This window comes from Ischnura elegans, chromosome 9, assembly GCF_921293095.1.
Source record: "Ischnura elegans chromosome 9, ioIscEleg1.1, whole genome shotgun sequence".
Lineage (NCBI taxonomy): Eukaryota > Metazoa > Arthropoda > Insecta > Odonata > Coenagrionidae > Ischnura > Ischnura elegans.
The window spans coordinates 51,085,542-51,109,794 of record NC_060254.1 but is presented as its reverse complement, the minus strand read 5'-3'; the positions used below and the strand labels follow the sequence as shown (position 1 = coordinate 51,109,794).

Sequence of the window (24,253 nt, the reverse complement as noted above, 5' to 3'; positions counted from 1 at the left end):
TTGATTTATCAACCGAACCAATGACATAGGAAAATTGTCTTTTGGATATGTTCAGCTCCAGTTTTCGTCTTCGTTCTCATTCTTTAACAATTTCATACCATCCTGTCAATCATATCTCATTTCTATTTCCCGCCAACCACGAGACAGCGTTTGCAACAAATCCCTCATTTAATTTGCTCAATTTGAGTAGTGATTCAATGGTAAATTATAGAAAACTATGCAGAGAATAGAACAGGGAAAAGAAAATTGCTAAGGAATTTTTTTTACAAAATATTATCTCAAAAGATAACTGGAACAGGTTTTATAAGTATCTTTGATGAAGAAAGGACAACAGAGAAAATATTCCGGTTTTGAAAAATGGGGACGGAAATTTAATCACTAACGGCAAGGAAAGTGATCGAACTACAAAGGAGAAGGCGTATAAGACACTAATCCGGCCGATTTTGGAGTACGCGTCACTAGTGTGGGACCCGTATGAAAAGGGACAAACAGAATCAATCGAGAAGGTGCAAAGAAAGGCAGCAAGGTACGTCATGGGGAAACACAAAAAGACCAAAAGTGTCGGTAAAATGCTGAAAGTACTGGGATGGGACACACTAGACCGGAGAAGAAAAATAAATAGGCTTTGCGCACTCTTCCGCACACTGAAAGGGGAAAAGGCATGGGGGGAACTACGGAAGAAGATTGAATACCCCAGCTATATTGGTAGGCATGATCACCAATACAAGATGAAATGCCGGCCGCAAAGGACTGACGTAAAGAAATTCTCGTACCTCAACAGGACGATTACGGAATGGAATAGACTCCCTGCAGAACTGTTTAAGCCCTACCCTAACAACGTAAGGACTTTCAAGAAGAGGTGTAGAGGATTTATATTGGAAAATTAATATCATTGAGTTTTAAATATTCACTATCTAGTTTCATTTTGGTAATGTATTTCTCATTTGCAATATTTTTTTTTCTTTTATTTTGTATTAACTGTTACCACCTGGCAAATAGCCAACTTGTAACTTGTACAATATAATAATAATAATAAACCACTCGCAAACGCCCATCCACTCGCGCCCATCCAACGCCCCCACGAGAAGGGCGCCTTCTTCGAGCGACCACCAAAGGGTGCCTGCTTTAGCCCTCTTTGATCTCCACTTAAGGTAGCCATGGAGAAAATTTTCCTTATAAAAGAAATTTCTTTTGCAATCTTTCTATTTTACGTTTATCTGCCAATTTTCCTGGATATATCTCCCGCGAGGAAATAAATCCCAGCATTTTTGGGCCAATATTAATTTTTGTATTCATGCAACAGACATTTCATTTCTACGTATTCGTGTTCTAAGCAATTTAGGAAGGATTCGGACACTTAGGGGCGGGAGGAGAGCGTAGGGGATTACCCTTTTCATGCAAAAAAATGGGTGCATAACTTTTGAGACACACTTATGTAATATGCATGTACTTAATCCATTATTTTTTATTATTGCCTACATAAATATTCTGTACATGTCTTCATAAAGCAATTTTTTAATAATTTTCAGTTGGTATTATAAGGCTATGAATTCCATGCAGATGAATTCTGAGATATTTATTACAGCTGGTAAACAAAATTACACTTTAAAAAGTAGAAAATCGCTTAATGGATTTTGTAGATGCATTACACATTTAAATGCGCAATTGTACACACATCCGAGAAGAGAAAATATTTAATTAGAGGAAAAAGATGGTAATACAGATTATGAATTTTAGATGTTTCTTTACTTTACCAGGGTTTACATTCAAAATTCCTAAAACAAGGGACAGAAATACATTTCCAGAATACAGGCACGAGAACTGACGCCAAAAGTTTGACTAAAAGTATGTATCTGACTCACTCATTCACACTTCTTTGTATGAGTATATCATCAAGTAAATTACTCTTGCAAGTGATTTTCAACACGGAAAAATGTTACTTACAATCCCAACGGCATATTTCACGGTATATACCGTGTATGCACTCACGATTAAAAGCTTTATTATTTAAAAGGTATTTCCAGCTGACGTTTAAATAACGCTATCGCAATGCATACCAATCAGGGGTCAAATTATTAAAGTTATAACTTGTCTTAAAATTAAAAATAAGATCTTCCTACATTATTTTTTCTGCACCAGAAACTTTATTTTGTTCTTCATCAAAACTTTATTTTGATGTCTTAATTCAGAGTTTTTCTCTTCTATCTAGTGGAACTTTCAGTACCTCAGGAACTGTTTCATTGAATCAACTATAAAAAAAATACAACACTGTCAGAAGTTGAAAAAAATGTCGAAAATTAAGATTGTGACTAACTGCGACGGTGAAACTTAATAACAAATAAATTTTCTGATGCAAACAAATTTTCCACGATAAAAAAATTGTAACTGTAAACTTTAAACGTTTCATACAAAAGATAGTAACTTAAAGGATAAAATGTAATCATTTGGTTTTCTTCTAATTATCCATGATAATTCTTATTGTGTGCTTTATTCACGTCAATATTTCTCAGAATTTGTGCAAAGAGTACTTCAGTACATTGGGAGAGTCTCACCTTTCTCTTCTCAATTATCCTCGGCTCGAGGAATCCAAGGGTCAAAGCTCTAAGTGCCTCCGCAAGAGATACGAAGGAGAGAGGTGGTATAGGCCTTGGGACGCGAGACACATGGATCTAGCTCTCGGAGGAGAAGTGAGAATTGTGAACGAAATAAAAGAGAAAAAGGACAGGAGGTGCAGGAAAAGTAATGGGAGAAGATCGATGCTCAACTAGTCTGAAAAATTGCGGAAGGGACGGGATGTAGGGGTTGGGGATAGAAAGGTGTAGGGAGAAGAGGGTGTAGGAGGTAAAGCAGCAATCGATTGTCAGAGTCCGATTTTCGTCGTCCAGATTCCAGGAAGAAGGGCGTTTATATCGGAGGTACGTAGGATGATCACCTCTTCGTGTTTGAGAGTAAGAGGGGAGGTGGAGAGGCAAGCGCGGTGGGTTTTACACGCGTTGGGATATAAGAATATGGATTAAGAGAGTATTAGAGCAAACGGATCGAGGGAGAGGAAATAAAATGGTAGTGGTTCGCAGAATATACTAAGTCAAAATATGTAGATAGGAGTAAAGAATACGGATGAATGTCTCAGGAAGACACTTGTAAGGGGATGCTTGGGCAAATTACCCCGAATGCAAAGCGAAAGTTGTCAAAAAAAATCACGAATATACAAATAAGTACCTAAATTAGGGTCCCAAAAATGAATATCAGGAGTTGAAAGAGCGCATGGCAGCCATGAATGTAAAGTTAGTGGACATAATGGGCTTTTGAGCTGATCTAAGTTATTCATTGTAAGTGGAATTATTACATAATTGATTTAGCCAATTAAGCATGAGAGCTACCCGCATAAATAGTTCCACTGCTTACAGATAGCGGCCTTATCATTAACAGCAACTGAGGCAGGCGAGATGTATTGGAATGAAATTCTGATACAACCCTCCGATGGGCACGATGAAATTTCTTTTTAAGAGTACAGGAGAAAATTAAAATCAACGAAATGATCTCAGCGTTTAGAATGATCATAAATTAAAGAAAATGATAATGACTATAGCGACACATTGACGATCGTATACTTTATATTTATGAGAAATAAAAAGTGTGCATAGCCACCATAATTAAAATTATGTCCACCTAGAAATGAAAACAGAAGTAGATTTGAAAAGTTTTCGAATAGAGACGGAAATTAAAAAATATACAATGCCTAATTTAGTCGCAAAAATGTCGTACTGAAATCGTTCACTTGACCTGCCTTTCTATTATAAAATAACATAAACATTACCTAGTTCATATAAATGGTAACTTTTGTTATATTTCTCGAATTCTCGGTTTCTTCAATTAAAATCTCTATTTAGGGATGTTATCTCATAAATTTAATTATAATTACCTTGGCAGGGAAGACAAATAGGATAAAGAAAATTGTACCATATAAATCTCAAAGGAATATACTTTTTTGAAATTAGAATTTCACGTCTGGTTGACAGTGTTTTCTTTTTAATTCCCCAGGCATGGATTCCGAGATAGAATTTCAAAATAATTGCGTGAACAATACATTGAATAAATCATCAAAAATTAGGAAAAAAGGTCCGTAGAAAACTAAATAAAAAGGGGCCATGAAGAGCAAAAATTGGTAACAGAGTCAGAGGAGGTACTCCTGCTTTCAGCCTTTGGAGTCACACTTAGATGGTTAGCGTCAATAGTAAGAGTGGGTTTACACCTAGCTATTAGCCGTTAATGTGGGTTTCCGTTTGTTGTGCTGCATTGGAACATGGGCAAAACCCACTTGAAACACGCGCCCCCGGTGAAGAACGCGTCACCACGTGACCCTCCCCACTCCACCGGAACGCTCTCCTCATCTCCTCACCTTCCCCACTCCAGCCGGCTGCCTTCCCCTCACACCACGTGATTTCCCCACTCCCGCTTTTAATTGCGCACCTGCCCTCACACCCCGACCGCACACCTGCACACAATCGTGCACCTGTTCCCATCCCACCTCCTCAGCGAACGCGTCACCTCGTGACCAAGCGGAGCACCCTCATTGGACGGAGGGAGGCCAGGGTTGGATATAAAACACGCTGCCCGGACCATGGAAAGCACTTGGGGTTGAGGAGGCCGAAGCTAGGACTAGTTCCTACCACAGGCCCTCAATCAGCCGGATGCCCCGTAAACTGCGGGTGGACCGGCGCTGCCCTGGCTCGCTCTGTCCCCGAGAGGAGCGAGCACGCAGTCCCCGAGGGTCCTCTCCCCGGACACCGCCGCCCGCCTGAGGTCATCGCCCGCGGAAGCAGACGGAGCACGAGGCCCACGAACCCGCCGTAGCGCCTGGAGCCGCCGCCAACGCCGGAACCCCCGCCAGAGCTGTCGCGGATCCACGGAGATTCCCAGAGAGGCAGTTCCGGACAGAGCCGGACCCAGCCACGCGGAAGCAGCAGCCGCGGACCTCGCCCGCCCTTACCGGCACCCCCCTGTAACTTTCTGAACGCAATAAACACACCCCCGGGTGTTTTAACATTCCCATCCCGGCCTTTCTTTTCCTCAGCACCATGATTACCCGATCCCAGGTCTCCCTCGCAACCGAGAATGTCACTGGAGCCGCAACACGTTTAATAAAAAGTGTAAATTTTGAGCAGATTTTACTTTAAAAATAAATTATGGCTGATAAAATGGCTTCAGAACAGGGTATGTCGACTTTGTTGACGAAGCAGTAGATAATATTCCCATGCTAAAGTATGCAAAAGTCATAAAGACCAGTATGAGTCAAGACAAGGAAGAGAATAATGAAGAAGATAGAGTGATGAGTGATCATGAATAATTGCAAGTTTTTATATTATTGCCAGAGAAACCAGAGTAATCAGCAAGCAAATGCTATTCGTAGGGATGTGTCGATTCCATCGAATATCGGGTACTGAATATGAATCGATAATCGATTTAATTCATTTAATTAAAATGCTCAACAAACTCTACAAGGTATTGCCGGAAACCGTCCGCATCAAAGCTACCGACAGATCAATATTCCATCTGTTAGGAGGAATAACAATCGATGGAATCGGGAATCGATCTGAAAGAATCGAAATCGAAATAAGTGGAATCGACTCATTCCCAGTTATTTGCCTACCTGAGAAGGAGTGTCCGCGGACGGGCCGCAGCTGGTCAGAGGGAGTCGCCGCCCCAGAGGAGGCCGCCGCCTCTGCGCCCGCAACGACATTATTGCCTCTTTTCTCCGACAATTTGCTGAAGTTGCTGAGGCCATTGGTGTTGCCAACTCCCTGGTCGGAGTCCGAAGAGGAGGGGCGTAGGGTCCGGGTGGAGTTGCGCGCCACTACCCGCTCTGTAACACAACAGTACACAACGGTCACTGCCCTCTTCATAACCTCCATTTACACTTCGAAATTATGACGATATACACCGTGGAGAAAAATTGTGTCATAAAACTTTAACCCTGGGTAGTTGATGCCTGCAAGAATCAAAATTATAAGTGATATTTATAGTCTGTATACCGTAGGGTGGCGCATGGGCCCGCCAGATACCTGAGTCGGTCCGCGATCCGCGAGCGCCAGGGGGGAGGAAAGGACCGACCATAAAAACTATGAGACCGACTCAGGTAGCCGGCGGGCCCGTGCGCCACTCCACGGTATACAGACTATAGGTCGAAAACGCACCATTTTTAAAGTACGGAAGCTGCTACTGCCTGTTCTACAAGCTCGGATCAGCTCATCCGGCTTAGCTCAGCCAAATCGCTCAGTGCGAGCCCATTCTTAACGAGAGACTTAAGTTGACCCCTCGCCATCTGATGGCAATAACTGAAAGCCTAAGATCACTTGAGAATCGGCGAGCGCTGAAGCATTTTATGGAAAACCTGGAAAAAAAGTTCTAGCAAAGCAGATAACTACCGGATTTATTTTGGCAGATCAGTGAATTCCCGAGTTGATATCTGAGGTACCTACTTATACAAGAGGAGATGAGTTAACAATAAATAAGATCATTTTTCGCCAGCTAGGACGATAATAGATTGCTTCCTCAGGTTTTGCTATAGGATAAGTAGAGAATTTAGTTTTAACATCGAAATAAAATCCTAAATATAAATTTGGTATATTAAGACTCCGTTAATTAAATATTACAGCTGTTTTGGATCATCAACGGAATGGTAACGAAGGTGACCGCGAGAAGATGGCAAAAACGCTGACGAGAAGGCAACGACGGTAAAGGCTTTCATATTTCTTGTTCACTGGGTACGTGTTATAATATTCCGCTAAGGACGTTGGTCTCATCCACAATCCAATTTCGAGCTCGCACCACTAACTTTGTCATTTATGAGCTCAGTGAGAAGAACCACACTCAGAAGAAAATCGAACGCAACCAAATACACGCGTCATGTAAGAGAGACAAGAGCGCAGCGTTTAACTTAAGCTGGGAGTCCCAGGCGAGATGATCCGACCCCTCGGCTGAGCCGTGGCAACGTCTCTGCACGGCAAGATCAGCCGCCAGGGCGGCTGATCCTAGGTGCTGACCCGAGCGTGTAGAACAGGCATAAGAGCTCCGATTGGCCGAGAGTTTGTCCTGTTGCCGGATGCCTCAGATACATCGCGGTCTCTGGCAGGCAAAGCATTTGAAGTCATGAGTTGTCCTGATCATCTGACAACTGGGCAAACTCGCGGCCAATTGGAAGCGCTAGGCTCAAAGTTTCTATGGTTGAAAAATAGTGGGTATTTTACCAAAAATCATTAGTAATTTTGGTTAATACTGGCATCAGCTATCCTGAGTTAAAATTTCATGACAGAGTTTTTCTCTAACCTGTATACAACTGTCAAAAGTGGATCTCTTCTCGCTGGTAACGCAACCTCCGTTTCTCCCCCACATCATTAATGAGCATTATTCTTCTCAAGACGAATGGAGAATGCCCAAGGATGAGAAAAGAGCGAATGAGTGTAACTGCTCATTTGAGCAAGACGGGAATATGGTGATAAGCGAACAGAGGAGGTGATGAGGACAATTCCTCGAAAGGATAGACAGAGATTTGAAAATGGATGTTGAATTCTGATCAAAATACTGAACAAAAGCGATAAAAATTTTCATGAGCTGGCAGACCGCCGGATAAAATAAACTGGCCGCGCTTATCGTGCGGCGTAAAATCACTTATACGATCAAACGAAGGTTTTATACCGCTACATGCTCCCAAAATTAATTTAATAGTCATTTTTCTAGCTTGTCTGTAGCGCGAAACTGTTGTCAAAAAAAATTATCGCAGTTGAACATCCTAAATACCACAAGCCAACCTACTTTTTGTGCAATGCAATACTACTATGGGTCAAAGATAGGAAATTAGAAAATATTCTGCCAAGTATGAAAATAGATTTTAACTTCACTACCAAGCTGAATATTTAAAAGATAAACTTCAACGCAAGCAAGACCGTATTTTAGTTAGGCGTGAAAATTTTTTTAAATTAGTAGTTTTACCCCACCAGCTAACACCAATTACAACATGCTTAAATTTAGCATTATTGTATGGTGATTCTGTAGGTGTGAGTATGGCCTACCAAGGAAAAGGTATTGGGCTCACCTTCTTTGCTGCTTCCACTGCGCATCTCTGTAGCTTTAGAAGGAAGGGATGGCAACGGAATTTCTGGAAAGGAGAGAGAGAAAACGAGAATTGAGAAATAAAGAGAAGTTAGAAAACTTTGTAATTAAATATAAATAATATGAATTACAAAGTTTTCTTTACTTTTCGTTATGTCAAGTAGATTCCATGCATGAAACAACTACTTATGTCAAGAGAATTGAGAAGTCTACATTTTAAGGTATAAAATCATTGAATTAGAAAAAGAGGTGGAAAAGAGTTTTAACAGGGAGGTGTTGGGTGCAGAAGCATCATTGGATGCATTAGACAGAAGGTGATGCACGAAACGGCGAGCAGTATGAACATTATTTACATTTCGCATTTAGAATTACGCAGAAAAAAACCTATGTAGGCTGATGTAAGATTTAATAATGTGATCGTCAAATTTATCCGGTGTAATAGTTGTCAACCAATGTGGAGTCACTGAAATGCATCATTAAAATAGTAAATTATTCGGAGGAAATTAAATCTATAACAAAACAAAATACAAAAGAAACAATGAGGAATTAACATAATTGATAAGAGACAAAGGATTCCGGTAAGTTAAATCAAATTGTTTATTTTTTACGCATAAAAAATAACAATAAGATTATAAATACTACAGATGGATAATATTGTGAAGTGGACTGTGCCAATGTCAAATTTTATCCAAAAGTAAATTTAGTACCTAATTCGTAATAAATTAATGAAAATTATTTAGTATTGGATAAAATAAAATATTTTCCTAGCTATGGCATAGTTACCAATATTGTACATATTTTGTAGAAAATATCATCTATTAAATAAGCCCTAGTATTTTAGTTTATTATTCGTCCAAGGAAAATAATTTAGGCTAGTTGAAAGTGAAGCGTTCATTTCTTGAGCCATGTTTATCTGCATTGAAAGCAGAAATATGTCTCAGAATAGCATAAATTGTTTTCCATCTCTTGGTTATTGAACCCGAAGGTTGTTTTAAATAGTATAGGATAGTGGTCACCTTTAGTGGGTGATGACTTTCACGGAGTCAGTATATGGGTCTCTGCTACTTTCACTGTGCCCGTTCAGACTTCTGGTACTCTTTTTACGGTGATCATTGTAAGTATTATAAAAAATAGGATACTAAGCCGGAAGATTGTACATCTAGCCACCTTAAAAAGAACCAAGAGAATTTCGATCCATTTAAGCACATAAGATATCACGCGAATTTTACTTTTCTCAGCTCATATTTTTCGGATAAAATCGTGAATTGGTAGATCTCAAAGTAAATTTACAGCACATTTATATGAACAAATCCATTATCCAAACATGGGAATTTTGCACATTTTCTAATGCATGGCAGTTGGTCAAGTTTACAGCAACCATAATGGCTTCATTTTGTCTTCAATTGTTCCAGCACCCTTTGCATAGCCTCCAGCATTCCATGGTTTTGAGTTCCTTGAGGCTGCGAAGCCGCTAACTACCTCGGCTGCCACGTAAACACCGCATCGGAGCGCAGCCCGAAGCGTTATGACGCTCTGACGCAATACCAACACGTGGATAAGCGTCTACCCAAAGATTATTGTAGCTAGCTCACAGGTCTAGCCCAGGAAGTCCTTTTCGCGTTGGAATTGGGAGAAGGACCTGATAATTACCGTTACGAGCGTGGTTTAGGCAGTGTGGAGGAGAGAGTGGATGTGGGAGCCACAATAATTAAGCATAGAAGAACCCCTAAGAGAGTGTGAGGGATCCTATCTGTCCTTAACTAGATTCTCTGGCGAACGTCATTCCTTCGGCGTCCACACCTACAAGGGGCCGAACGGAATCATCTCCGAATAGGGTGGTTCCCTCCGCATTGTAGGAATACATTTTAGAGGACGTACTACTCCCCCACTCCAGAGAACAAGATGATTAGCGTAAGATTTGGATATTATAAAAATGTCAAAAGATAAAAGAGTATGTTTTTTAACTAACTGATCCACTGATAATGCTTGCGTAACATAATGCGTGTATTCTGACATAGTTAAAAATTGAACAAAATGCAAGAAAAGAAAAAAATATTTACGATTATTAAGTAAATAATAAAAATACGCAGTATATTGTACGACAACTAAAATTACTCGTTTAAATTTTCAATACGCGCTCTTGTTCCACAAAACAATTTTCATGCAAATATGTTTCTTGTGCAAAAGGTCAAGAAGAAAATTCCACGTAGCATATCACGGATAAATGATATCACATTTGATGACCAATTTCTACACATTTTATTCCACCAAGTGGGGAATTTATCTGTACCTATTTAAATTATATTACCCAAAAAAAAAGTCGTGAAAAAATAGGTTACAGCGTGTCATATTTAAATTGCAGTTGAAATGCAAATTTATGCCCGCACGGATGGCCATTTTAACTCGGTCAAATAGGCCATTTTTTATTGAGATCTTTGCAGGTACGTTTATGCAAATGTTGAAACTATTAATAAATTATTCAATAAAAATTTAACTGCAAGGTAGTGTTTTTTTGGATTTCACCCTTTTTACCTCCTTTTATATCTATTTTATTCGAGCTAAGCTAATACTGTGATAGGAGAAAATGGCTGACCAGTTATATCTTACTTAGTGGTCTAGGTTTTATACAAAGACGCCTTGGATTCTTGCTGGATTTACTGTTAATAGCATAGGTGATTTTTTGCAGCCTATTTGTATTTGCTGTAATTGATCCCGAAGAAGTACAAGCTGTTATCGCCTTCACGCTCGTACATTTAAGAGTTGTAGGATAGTCAGCCATTTTCAAATAATAAAGATGAATGATATTTTCTACATACCTCTGTTCTCATTAATGTGATTTTATATTTTAAAAAATATAAATATTTTCAAACCTAAAGACAAGTTATAAGCAGAGAACAAGGTAAAATATTCTGAGAGGAAAACATTTTATCTAGCATTAACAGAAGTTTACTCTCGTAACTCACTTCGCTCTACATGATAAAAAATAGGGCATGATAGTATTAAAAATAGGTATTATTGCTTACAAAAGCAAAATTTACCGATTTCCTCAACAAATGTTTACTAGCATGGGTAATAGCCATGCTAGAGGTGCAAATAAATGGCAAGGGGAGTCCATAAATTCATCAAAATATTTTATAGGGTTGACATAGTTTGAGGAAATGGAATAAAGTTCCAAAGGTTTTTTATACAAAGCAGAAATAATACATTGCACTTTATTCTATCGAGGTAACGTTAAGAGAGTGGATTCATACGCACAGCCTCCCGCTAGACAGTGGAAACGAGACTCCAGGGCGGGCTCGCAAGGTTACACTCCTGGGGCAGGGACTGTAAGCGCGAGCTTTTCTCATTTGCGCCCAGAGGGGGAAGGACGGGAAGGAACAAGGAAGGAGGCGCCGCCGCGATAGGAGCCCAACGACGCCTCCTTGGAGGGGATAGGGAAGGAAGGGAAGGGACGAGGAATCCCGCACCGTCACAAAGGCGGGCAGGTCCTACTATTAGCGAAACCAAGCATATGCAATTAATGTGCCAGCGATTTTAGTGCATTTTCCTATGAGGAAGAAAAATCCATCGATCAAATCGCTAGATCCTCCCGCTAGACAGTGTTGAATTCGCTGCAGCATTAAAAAAAGTGAGAGATTTATCACGGAGTACCGAGAAGGGAAAGGTATTCAAGAGGGCACACGCCGCCATATTTTCCCATCGCCATACCACTTGGCTCCTTCCACTCTTCCCTCCATCTTCATTTGAGCCTATATTGCACCGTGGCGGTTGATCGAAGAGGCATCGACCGAACCAATAAAAACAACAAGAGGCAATCGGTCACAAAAGAAGTGGGCCTTCGTCTCCTCTCAAGTACAGATATCCACCCTTAAACCCTGACCCACGGCACCCAAATGCAGCAGAAGTACCCGCGCCCGGGTGTAGACAGAAGTTGCTGGGTAGATTGCCTCAATGAAAAGGCTTCCTCTCTACCATCCATATTGCCCATACACCTTTATTTCTTTCCGAAGATAATATAGATGAAAAAGTAAGAAGATGAAAAGTAAATGTAGTACGAGAGAAAAAAAACAAGAATGGTTTCCCAATTCGACCATTTCTGGAATCATTCAATAAGCAACATATCCTAGTGCAAAAATTGCTGAAGAAAAAAATCAATCGCCTTGACCGGGACTCAAACCCGGGTCCCCCGATTTCCGGTCGAGTGGGATGGCCACACTGTGGACTTCGATACGCCTGAAGTCCTGTGTAATGAGACGCTAGTACCCTAGGCTAATCCGAGTGGTTATAGAGATAACGAAGTATCCTGAGAACTGCAACAGAGAAGGTGGTTACACATTAGCCAACTCATGGTAAAGGGCCTTCAAAATCAATGATCAATCAGAACCAACCTATCAAAACCGACCTCCGATCCCCCAAGTGCCTCTTTAAGATGGCCAAATTTATGCATCGCTACTTCTGACCTGGAGCGCCAGCAGGATGGCAGGAGACGCTGCCGTTACCTATGGACAATACAACACGGAGGAACACCCGAAAGGCGTGACTCATACTTTCGGTCGAGCGTTTTAACCAGTTAAGCCTCCTTCATTCTTCTCTGTGGAAATTCGAGGAGTATACCAGACAAGATGATCTGGAGAGCTGAGCACTTTTTGCGACTAGCAGTTCAAGTCGTAAGCACTGTGCCACAGCCGGAGAGCAAAGCCCGAATATTGGACACTAGAGGTGTTTCCTCTTAACTAATTTAAATATAACGGGTCTAGGCACGATGGTATCTTCACGGAGTCACCCATAATGCACAAAAAATCATATAGATAAGGGTTGAGCAACAGAGTAGGTAGGAGATTGAAATGAGACAATAATGTGTGAATAATGGGTTGGCGAAAAGTTTGAGGCAAAGAGGGAAGACGGTCAAGAGCGTATCGCAATGAAAGGAAGAGAAAAAAAATCGTTATTATGTGGAAGGATACTGTCAGAGAAGTGGCCCTCCTAAGTTTCATGACTCGAGCGGCCCTTGGCACTCATTGACTTATGTGGGTGGGCTTTGAATCCATCCCCATCCACCCCAAAATATTTCACACACGCGGAAACTTCACCATTCGGAAAAAAACGATTGGGCCGCATGTTTGGCCGAATATTAAAGTTTTGAGTGCAAAGTCTAAAGGACAGTGAAGGAGAGGAAAGGTTTGATACCCCTGGAACTCGAGACTTTAGCCCACACTGCCGCAATTTCCGTTTCTGCATTCCCTTAAATCCTTTTCTCTCCATTTGCATCGCTTCCGTCTCCTTTATTGGCTACACTTTAAATCGAAGTCATGACCCCTGGTCACTAGCACCAATAAATGAACAAGTATATCATAGGATTAGGATATGGTCTTAAATGAAGAGGGTGTGCTATAAAGCTGAAATAACTAAATATACTAATTTATTGACGCTTCTCGAATATTCACATCATAAATGTGCCAACTATGTTCACATCTGTATGAAGGGGCGGATTCAGGATTTTTTCCGGGGGGGCACAAGGATCTGACAGGCAAACGATGTTTTTATACTTGAGATTTAAAACAAGATAAAACAATTACTGCACGACATATCCTCTGTATTTTAACATGAAAGTTAGTAATGAAAATAAATCATTAAGGCTCCCGTAATGCACAAAAAATTAACGTAATGATGACCATATAAATATTTTGACTGATTTTTAAGCGTCTGGGGGTGGTACTTGCCCCCGTGCCATCCCTCAAATCCGCCTATGTCTGAATGTACACAGTCAATTGAAGACATACATATGTACATATCATCATAAGGCAAGAGCTAGATTTATCCCTCACATGGTAACGATAACGACATTTGGTCGTAAATATAATGAACGTCCTATACCACCAAATTCCTCTAGCGTAAAAGCGGCTTAGCTTTAGGGAAAAATCTAGCCTAATTGAAACAGTTGGCCCTCTTTCTAGACAAAACTGGCCATTAAAAAACCTCAATTTCTTCACTTCAAGGAAACGTTTGACAAAGTATCTCAAATATCATGTAAAATAGAAATCACGATGGCCTAACGAAAAGCATAGCAGATTCACCATGTACTAATATCTAGAACTGGTTCACAGCCGAGTCAAAGTATGCCATTGTCATATTAATCCTTAACAAATAGAGAGTAGTGGAGGAAAAGCATCATATTTACATAAGTTCCATTCTGACTGAATTTTCAGAGAATGTTTCACGACTTAAATTATCACTTAAATTATACTAAAATTTTACTCCTACCTTCTACCTCATAAGTTAAGTACTCCAAAATGGCTACCAATGAAAATAATATGATAGTTGAAGAGATGAGATGAGATATACAAGAGTTTGCTTTTCGTTTAATTATAATCTGATTGAACTAATTAGGCTCACTATTTGTAGCGATAAATGCCTATTTTGAAGACAATAAAAAAAGATCCATCCGTAATGATTTAAACATTATTTAGAGTATATTTCGATCCAATGAAATATGCTTTTACGCAACCACATAAGCTCTGTAACTGATGACTTCAGGCTTAACTGGTAAAACTTTTCCATTATGAAAAATGAAGGAATAAGCTTTGCTTGGTTCACTAATATATTTAAAAAAGTACCACCCGGGTTTCATAATTATTGCCTGAAGATATAACTATGTTATGAAACGTCATGATATTTCAGGTCGTGATATTTCAAATATATTAGTGAACCTCTACTTAGTTTGTTATTTCACTTTTCATAAATTTCAGGCCCACCTTCGTTTTAACATGATATTTTAATATCATTTTAATTAAAAATTGTGTCTGAGTGTTAACTTTAATTGACTATTTTTCCATTTTTGTTCCGTCTTACCGTATAACCTGATGGAGCCCTCTGTCTCGCCCAGAGAGTTTTTCGAGATGCATTTGTAGTTTCCAAAGTCCCGGTCCCTCACTGCCCGGATGGTGAGCTTCATGTGCGCCCGGTAGCTGTTTTCCGTGGTGTCCGTCGCGTACTTTTTGCTCGAGAGCAGCATTATGCTGTCGTAGACCCAGTAGCTGATGGCTCGCGGGTACGCCTCCGTGTAGCACTCGATCGTGACGTCGGTTCCGGCCGGGGCGCCCACCAGCTGATTCGGAACCCAGATCATGGGCGAAACTGCAAAATAAGTAAGCAATGATATTTAAATACACTCGTGAAAGGATGCCAGAGCCATTCCATAACGGACAAGGTTATTTTCCATCATGCTTACATATCCGCAGATATAAATTTATCGGCAGAGAGGTTTATTCTCAGAATAAATTAGGAATATATTCCGATTAAAGCGACTTCTGTTTCGGAAGAGACCCAAATAGCCAAAGCCATTTGTCAATCACCTGTCACTCTGGATATAACTCTCCGTTTTATTCCTCTATTTCTAAATGCATGCAGGCAAAAAATAAGTCACAGTGAATTTCGGTTTTGATTGATTTAAAAATGATATTTTTTTACGTAGAAGTAAGGGAATGGAAATCCCTATTTAACCATAAAAGTATATTCAAAATATGCTTGAAATCGAAATATTAAAGCTATTTTTCAGCACAATTCGCAACGACCAATATTTTTTATGTTTTTATGCACGTTTCAAATGTAATTATATTATAATCCTTTTTGCGACATAAATTTATTATAAACACAGTGAATAGTCTTCATAATGCTCCAGACCTTATAAAACGGATATTTTTTAATTCCCTTAATCTTAGCGACGCAAAAAATATATACTAGTGAAAAAACCAAGACTTAGAGTTGAAATAGAAGATGTGCGCCCATATGCATCATGTTTGTGCTCGCAAATCTGAAAAGGGGGTAGAAAAATATTCCAGTGGATTGGTAAATTGAATATGGTAAGACTAAAAGAACAAGAAGAGTCATTACGAATTCACACACACAACACTTTTCATATAAAATACTTCTCACAAATTCACAGCAGAAAATATGTCTCACTGGAATTATTTGAGGAAGTAAGAATAAGTACACTTTATTCAATAAAAAAAAGAAATGATATTATTCCCCAAAAATTGGTTGATAATCGATCCACCGATCGAGAAATCGAGTTTTCAAATGGCAATTTTTTCATTCGTGGCCTTACCGCGATCAACAGTAACGGATAGAGTGATGGAGAAAATTCGATTGAGATGAGGCATGGTACAATCATGGACACAAAAACCTTACCACCCACGAGCCAAAAATCTTTTTCGCCCCTAATGGACGCCATATAGACAATGCCGCTGATCCATAACTGCTTATCAGAGAACAGCAAATCCTCTGCATTGGAAGGTAGTGCCATTTCATAAGGGAGAGGAAGGGGGAACAAAGGCCAAAGGGTAATATTTACGCCGACATTAACGATGGCGCTCAGCATTAATTTGGCCAATTATTATTTAGCTGCGATTATATCCAAAGAGTTTGCGAATGTAATACCTTACTTTCCAAAACAATTTTATCGCAAAAATTTTCAATAATTATTTGAGACCTTCGACCTCCACCATAACACCATCTAGAGAGCCTCTAGTTGATTTCTTGGGGAAAATTTACCGTGATCGCCTTCCGCCAAAAATTCAGCTAATCCTATGTGCTAGAGACAAATACCTAAGTAATACAATTTGCGAATCGTTAAATGAATAGCCGACTAAATCAGACTAAATACAAGATTTTAGGTCACGGTTAAAATCCGTTTACTCTTTGCTGAACACTTTGAGACTTTACCCCTTTCTGTTTTCAGACTTTACACCCTTACCTGGGATTTTGGTTTTCCCATTCCATTACTCAATAGGCCTCTGGTGCAAATATATATATCACCTTCTTTCTGAGCATTTTCTCTTAAAAAGGCTACTGGGTAAATAACCTGGACCTCTCCTATTATTACCAGCAATTACCCGGGCAGATTGCTGATCTCAGCCATTATTGTGTGTCAGTATTTAGTTAACAAGTCTTAATGAGTGATAGCTAAGGGAACATGCCCAAATGATAGCGGGGGGCGAAAAGATTGCTTTTACTTATATCACATATATTTAATGCTTTGGTAGCCAATCGATTTCCATAGTATTTGAACTCTACTATCATTTACAATCTTCAGAAGGTGAAATGTTATGAGAACCAAGAACCTTTTACTATCTTGGAGGGAGAGGATCGCGGTAGACACACGGATTTTTCATGCAAATTTTAGGAATGGCGTCAGGTTATTATTGTTCTTGGCCTTGTAGAGTTCAGCCATTTACCCAAAAAAACGAGACATTCGGGGAAATGCTTCGATTGTTACAGGCATGGAAAGTCTCATTCAGCTTCACTACATTGAGAATCAACAGCTGCTTACATCGATACATAGGCTGCTTAGGTAGCCAATCCATGTACATAGTATTTGAATTGTGTTATTGATTCAATCCAATGAAGGTGAAATATGATGAGAACCAGATACGCCTTAAGTCCTCTAGATACGAGATTTTTACGGCACATGAACGGAACCTCTCTCCATTTTTCATATATACCTAGTATTAGCACCTCCCTTAGCAAGGATGGAAAATTTTAATTACCTGGAAAGAATATTGCACCATATTTTGAATCAAAATCAGTTTCAATTTGTATTCAATCTCATTCATTCGTTGATCAAATGAGACATGCTGGAGAGGCACGGTTCAGCGGCATTGCAAAATAGACGTCAATTTGGCACTTAGAAACTTTGGGCTCATAGGCGGTAAGATTTTTGTGACAAGTAGTATACAAAGAGAAAATCGCGGAGGGAATGAGAATCTAGACGGCGAGCACGGAGTGCCATGCTATTCAAAAGACATCTCAGAGCATAGCCACAGTCTTTTTAGCCATGCTACGAGGTGACTCATAATAGAATAAATAGAAACAAATAGAATAGAAAAAAAAACAAAAGAAACGTTTAACCTTGCCACGCAATCGCGCCAATGCAATGGCGACCACCGCGCCATTTAACACGAACCACGCAGGTTCCGCTAGGCCATGTGCAGGTCAAAAGGTCATCGGAAAAGCAGGTGAAGAAATGTGTACATATATACTACATACGTTCGAATACGTAAAAGGCAAAAGCGTGAGAGAGATTGGAGTCAGAATGTGTGAAGGGTGGCCAACGAATCCATTTATCGTTGGCGCACGGCTACTCAAAATGGTCGTCATGGTTCACGCTCCATCCAAGCCCACCATATCCAAACCACGCATCATTCCCCTCGGAGTGCGAGAAGCAATAAAAAGTGAATGAGGAGGGGAAAATAACTGGGATTGTGGAGGGCGAGGAGCCGTTGCGGAGAGCGCCTTAAGAGACTCTCACATCACAGTAAAATCAAAGCGCTAAGCGCAGCGTCTACGTTACCATACTTTGATATTTACCACAAATACACTCAATGTTTCAAGTAGCATTCATACTGAATCAAGTCGTTATCACCTGGAGAGAAAAAAATCATTTATTGACCATTTTACATTTATCCGTTTTGAATGGGAGGATATAATATTTTGCATGACGTATTAATAGCAAAATAATATTTCAGCTTATCCTTGAAAATTTGTAAATAGCTTGTATAAATATTCGGAATTCATTTTACACAGAAGTTATTACTAAACCACAGTGTGATTTTCTGTTCAATACTCAATTTTTCATTTGAATGATATACTGGACAACGAAAACCGACTATCCTACAAAAAATAAAAATTGAATGTGAGTCACATTACGTACGATACGTAAAAATTCTTCTAATAACGGGACAAAAAAGGGTAGAAAACCACTCCCGTAAAAAAAGGGCCGTAAAAAAAAAACTCATTTCCTCACTGCTCAATAATGAAGCAGGGTCTAAATTCAGGAAGTCAACAAATCGCCACAGAGGGCATGGTCAGGCAGAAGGATAAGTAGGAATGCAAGTGAAATAACTCGATGGAAATGGAAAACACAGCGGGTTCCATTGAGAACTCGGAAGGGACACAAGGATGCTCAATTTTCTTTTCACAGGGGCATAAGTAAATAATTATTTCCATGGTGAGGACTCCGTACTTAGGACCGCAAATACTTCTTTTCACCCGCAGATGATGGTGGTATTTGTGTCCTTGAACTAGGTACTAAATCTTTACCAAAATAAGACTGTTAAAACACTTATACAATATCTACAGGAACCCAACCCGTCCAACGAATGTATTCCCATTCAAAAAAAGGTTGAACAATGCCTACAACTGTGATATTTTGTGTGGAACTGACCCTGACCTTAAATTTGCGGCTTGGCAAGAGATTACAAATGCCAGAAAAATAGGTAAAAGCGCCAGTCTGTTATTTTAATCATCACGGAAATAAATAATCCAATCTACGTCCAGGAAGAGAACAGTGAAACAGGTGCAAATTGCCCATTTTATTTACTTTTGCTGTTACCGCTATACGCTTCAATTCTATTGTGGCCTTTCGCGATATGCTAGAAGGAGAGTGTAAAATTTTACATATATCGTCATGGCCTTGTAGATCCTAGCTTGGGAGATAAATCCTACCCCTAAATTCTACTTTACCCAATTATTCTTTCCTTCTTGCCTATCGATTTATCCAGAATAACACTTGTTACACAAGCTCTCTGGTCCATTCATCTACTGCAAGTGCCTTCCTACTCTGGACTGTGGCATTCCAAAGACCTCGTTACATTTTTGTTGCTTTTTTTATTTCAGACATCACTCGTAGTGCCCTTTTACACTCCTGCCACCTTCTGGGAGAGGGATTGTAGATCGTGTGAGAAGTAGTCGGGAGAGTTAGGGTAGTGCAGAGAGAAAAAAGAGAAGCTGTAAAGGAATTGTGAAAAATCACATAAGAGGGCGTGTAAAAATAGAGGAATATGCAGCCTTCATCGGTGCCCAAAAATTACTAACGAGAATTAAAATTTTAAGAAGTCTTCCCGTATGTGTTTTCATATTTTACATGAATTGTTTTTCGTGTCTTCAATTTTTGGCACGAGGAAGACTTTGTATGATCTCAAACCGCCACAGTTCCGTAAGGAAGAAATAATGTGATACAAAAGAAGGATAAAATACCTTACCGTAATATAAAATGAAATATAATATGAGAATAAAGAAGAAGAAACATCCAACGAGAATTAAAAATGAGTAGACGAGCAAAATGACCGCAATAGGAGTGAGGGAACGAGCGAGGATACACTGGGCTCAAATGATGGCCCAAAGCGGAGAGGCCTTCATCCCCGTCCACCTATCATCTGAAAAAAAACCTTTACCCTTACAGAGAGGGTGAGAAAGGCACGGAGTTATACATCCCGACTCTTAATGAGCTATGTGGGGCAGATGAGCACGCCCAAAGAAATATACACCCTAAAAGAGTGGGTTGGAATTCTGGGAACGGCATGGAGAGGTAAGAGAAGCGTCATTAGGAAGAAATGGAGAAGAGACAAGCAGGAGGTTGCATTGGGGCGGGGGAAAGATACGTGTGGGTGGCCTCCGTATGTGGTCCAGAGAGAGAGACCGGTCCTAGTCGGCAAAAGCGATGAGTTTATTTCATATTTGTTCCTTTAATGACTGTCATGTCTCCGCGCTCTTCCAAATTTCGTACGTGGAAAAGAGGCATCAAAACCATGCTCATTTTCAAGTTGTCTCCGCGAGCAGCGAGCCTAAAATGCTAGCAAATGTGTGCTGATGAAGGGCTGTTGAGGTAAGTTGCCACTGTCAACCCTGAACAACTCCTCGCCCTCTCTTTTCCTATTGAGGCAGTTTATTTTCAGCAGAAAAGTTGAACTGTTGAATAGGATTGGATTGACCCAATCCCTCCAAATGAGGTATCTACCATTTATCATTGCCAATTTCCAAAGCATTTTCCACTCTTGCTAGATATTTGGGTGACATCAGTGAATAGCTTTGGTTGTATTTTTATTTCTGTGAAAAATAAGGTTTGAATAATGCATATTATTGGCTCCTCACCAAATTGAGTGAAGACCAAATATTGTTGAAAAATATGTAAAGTAGTAATATTACTAGTAGTATTAATAATTAAAGTAGTTGTATTACTAAGCTTTTAGTAAGCAACTTTAAGGTACATCCTTGCACTGTTAAGAGATAGTCGTGGTATCACTACTCGAGATATATGTACTGTTCAGTGAAAGCATAATACATTATTATTTGATGTTAGCTTTAAACAGGTTTTCCTAATGGCTATCAACAACTACTCTACATTTTCATCTGAAATGCAATTTGATGTATGGAGTAAAACTTATAAGTAAAATTTATTATAATTATAACTATATCGCCGTTTTCTGTCATAAGCATTTACACTACCATTTGATTTCCCCCAACAGTCATCTTTTCCTGCAGAAAAAGAGTAATGAAACGGGGAAGTGCCATTCTCGAATAAATGGACTAGAAAAGTAAGACGCTTTTCACGACGCAAAGAATTTCAGACTTTCATCCATTGGTTTCCGCAAGAGAGATCGACGGCCCAACCAAGTACCAAGGGGATACGGATGATTGAATCATACCGTTACTTTTCTTCACTCATTAATAGTGTGAGCGTAGGAAAGCTGAGCACCTTTGCCATCCTCTCCATAGACAGTTAATGCACCATTTTTGATCCAAGCCTGCTTAACTCGTGACACAGTCCTACAGCTAAAATGGAGATGAGATGAGATACTTTAGATATTTTACTATGCTCAAATTGTATTCATTAATATTTGAAGTTGTACTTGATTTGAAACTCTGCATTATTTAATTTTTTTCTGGCTATTTATTCACAACTATCTAAACGTCATTATCTACCCCCAAGTATTTTAATGCTTTGAGTTAGTTTGCTAAGTTATAACTACTGAACGTATTAGACCCTTAAGAATTACCCTTATTATACTAATTTTAACTGCGGATTATTGAGCACAGACGAGTGGATTGGTTTGAATTATTTAACAAGCAGAAATAATACAAGATATAAGGTATATATAATACAAGAAGAGTTGAAAATTGAAGATGATAAGTTTGAAGATTACAGCACCCTATGATTGCATTTATAGTAAATTAATGTAGTATTTTCAGTTTCATGCTGCTGTGGAGAATAATAGTGAATGCAAGCCGCTGAAGATTGTGACAAATGGATCCAAATTAGTTCATGGGTATTATATGGCCAACGTCTGTCGTCATTTGCACCCTAAAGGAAGGGTAGGGAATGAAAGATGGAGAAAAACCCGGCGTCAGCGTTAGCCTGCTCGTCTGCAGCGTTAGACAGCTAAACGTCCAAACTGATGAAGTACTGTGATTGAAAATACCTCCAAAAAGCACTAACGCAGAGATAGGTAATTCTCAAATAAATCTCCAACACCAATTGGTTCATCTACACATGATTATGGACTAACTCACAATAATACGAAAAATACTGAATATTAGACCTTTTTGGACACATCAAAAAATAAAATTTCATTAATTGGGACGAAGCTTGAAGATTCATTGCTATCACCATCTAAGTCCACTTTGTCTGTCCGGGCTCCATTTAGAATCGCAGCCCAAAGCGAGTGCAGCGGAACAAAGTGGGAATTCAGATCCTATGGGGACGCTTAGTCAACGGCGTGTCCTCCAGCAATTAACCGAATCAGGGAGCGGGAGGCTGGTGTTGACCACTTGGGAGTCTGAGAGTAATGGGAAGGAGGGAGGAGAAAGTGGCAGAAGGTGGTCAGGACGGTGGGCAGTCGATTGTTCATTGGAAGAAAGGTGGGAGTGTCACGGATGAGAATAAGAGGAACTGAAAAGAAAAGAAATAATCGAGAAACTAATACAATTTGGCAGCATCTAACAAGAAATATATTATTCATAATTTCCCCAAAATGTACACACACATCTCTAAACTTTGATGCACTGTAATATTATAAGGTTCAACGGACCTGACGATGATGATGTGGTAGGTACAACGTAAGAAAATTCGCTTCATTGTGTCATCCTACCATATTCATTACGAAACCATCCGAATGAGGAAAAAAGACTGAAATCTACAAAAAAATCAGTCTCTACGTTACCAGTGTTTTGTCATCAATATTCTTACTTAAGTATATTAGTTTCTGCTAACACAAACAGCATACTACCCGCACAAAGCAAATAAATATGCTAAAAAATTATTGGCTGTGAGCTGGCTGGTTGTGGGGAACATGGTTCACCGATACAGATGAAACGCGCCTGCAGAGCGTCAAATAATGGGGATCTATTTTCTATGGAGGATATTGTTCTCGATTTTTTAAAGATGTATATCGCATTATTCATTAACTGGGTTTTTATTTAATAATCATGATTAGAGATGCGTGAAAATCGCAAATGCGATAAATGCAATATAGATGCAATGTGAGCAAATAAATGCGACATAGATGCGATGACTGGACTTTACGATATTTTTACGCAAATTTGCCTTTTCGATGGCACAATTCGTACATTTTGTGCCGACCGCACTTTAAATGCTTCGCCGACACTCACCGCTTAAAGCATGTGAGCGTTTGGCCAGCTGCTAGTTGGCTGGGACTCTACGTGGCCGCGAACTACAAGTAGGCGCGGGCAAGCTACACCTCCGCCACTATATGTATTATTCCTTAATTTATTATTGTTCTAGAGCATAATTATTTATTATTCTGTATTTCGTCATATAGGTGTGTTTCACTGCATTTTATCGTCATCTACCTCATTATGAAAATAAAAAATAGACGCTACAAAATGCGATAAACTGTTATTGAAAGTGCGATAAAATAAAAATGAAAGTGCGATTTTCACGTATCTCTAATCATGATCAATGTTATAAAAGTGTTGTTTTCATCGATTAGAATGTAAAATTGGCAGAAAAGTGATAGGATGTGTTATAAACGAATGGCATGAAGTATTGTCTTTGCTTGGCATTAAAAAAATACTTCTTATTTGACTGACTAACTTTTAAAAGTACCTCCCTAAGTCTTTTTCTTTATTTCCACGAAGTAAATCATGTGAATATTTGTGAAACTTCCTTTTCCTCATTCACCACCATTTATATGATAAACACATTTCAAACGATGTATCAAATTCCTTTCTTATGAAGAGAGCTCATATATACATTCAAGTACGAAACAGAAATACCAAACTCATCTAGGCTATTTGAATTTTAACTTTCTTCTACTTCTGTATAGGCATTAAGTTGACATGACTGTGG

General features: G+C 39.4%; 1 protein-coding gene across 1 annotated transcript in view; it reads right to left on the bottom strand.

Annotated features, from left to right (window-relative positions):
* Window positions 1-24,253, bottom strand: part of LOC124165665 (lachesin-like) — a 327,508-nt gene that overhangs the window by 10,233 nt on the left and 293,022 nt on the right. Inside the window, exons 6-8 of the mRNA XM_046543146.1 lie at window positions 14,959-15,243; window positions 8,093-8,155; window positions 5,651-5,863 (exon numbers count right to left, since the gene is read on the bottom strand). Of these exons, the coding sequence (XP_046399102.1) occupies window positions 5,651-5,863; window positions 8,093-8,155; window positions 14,959-15,243 (561 nt within the window). The remainder of the gene's footprint in view (window positions 1-5,650; window positions 5,864-8,092; window positions 8,156-14,958; window positions 15,244-24,253) is intronic.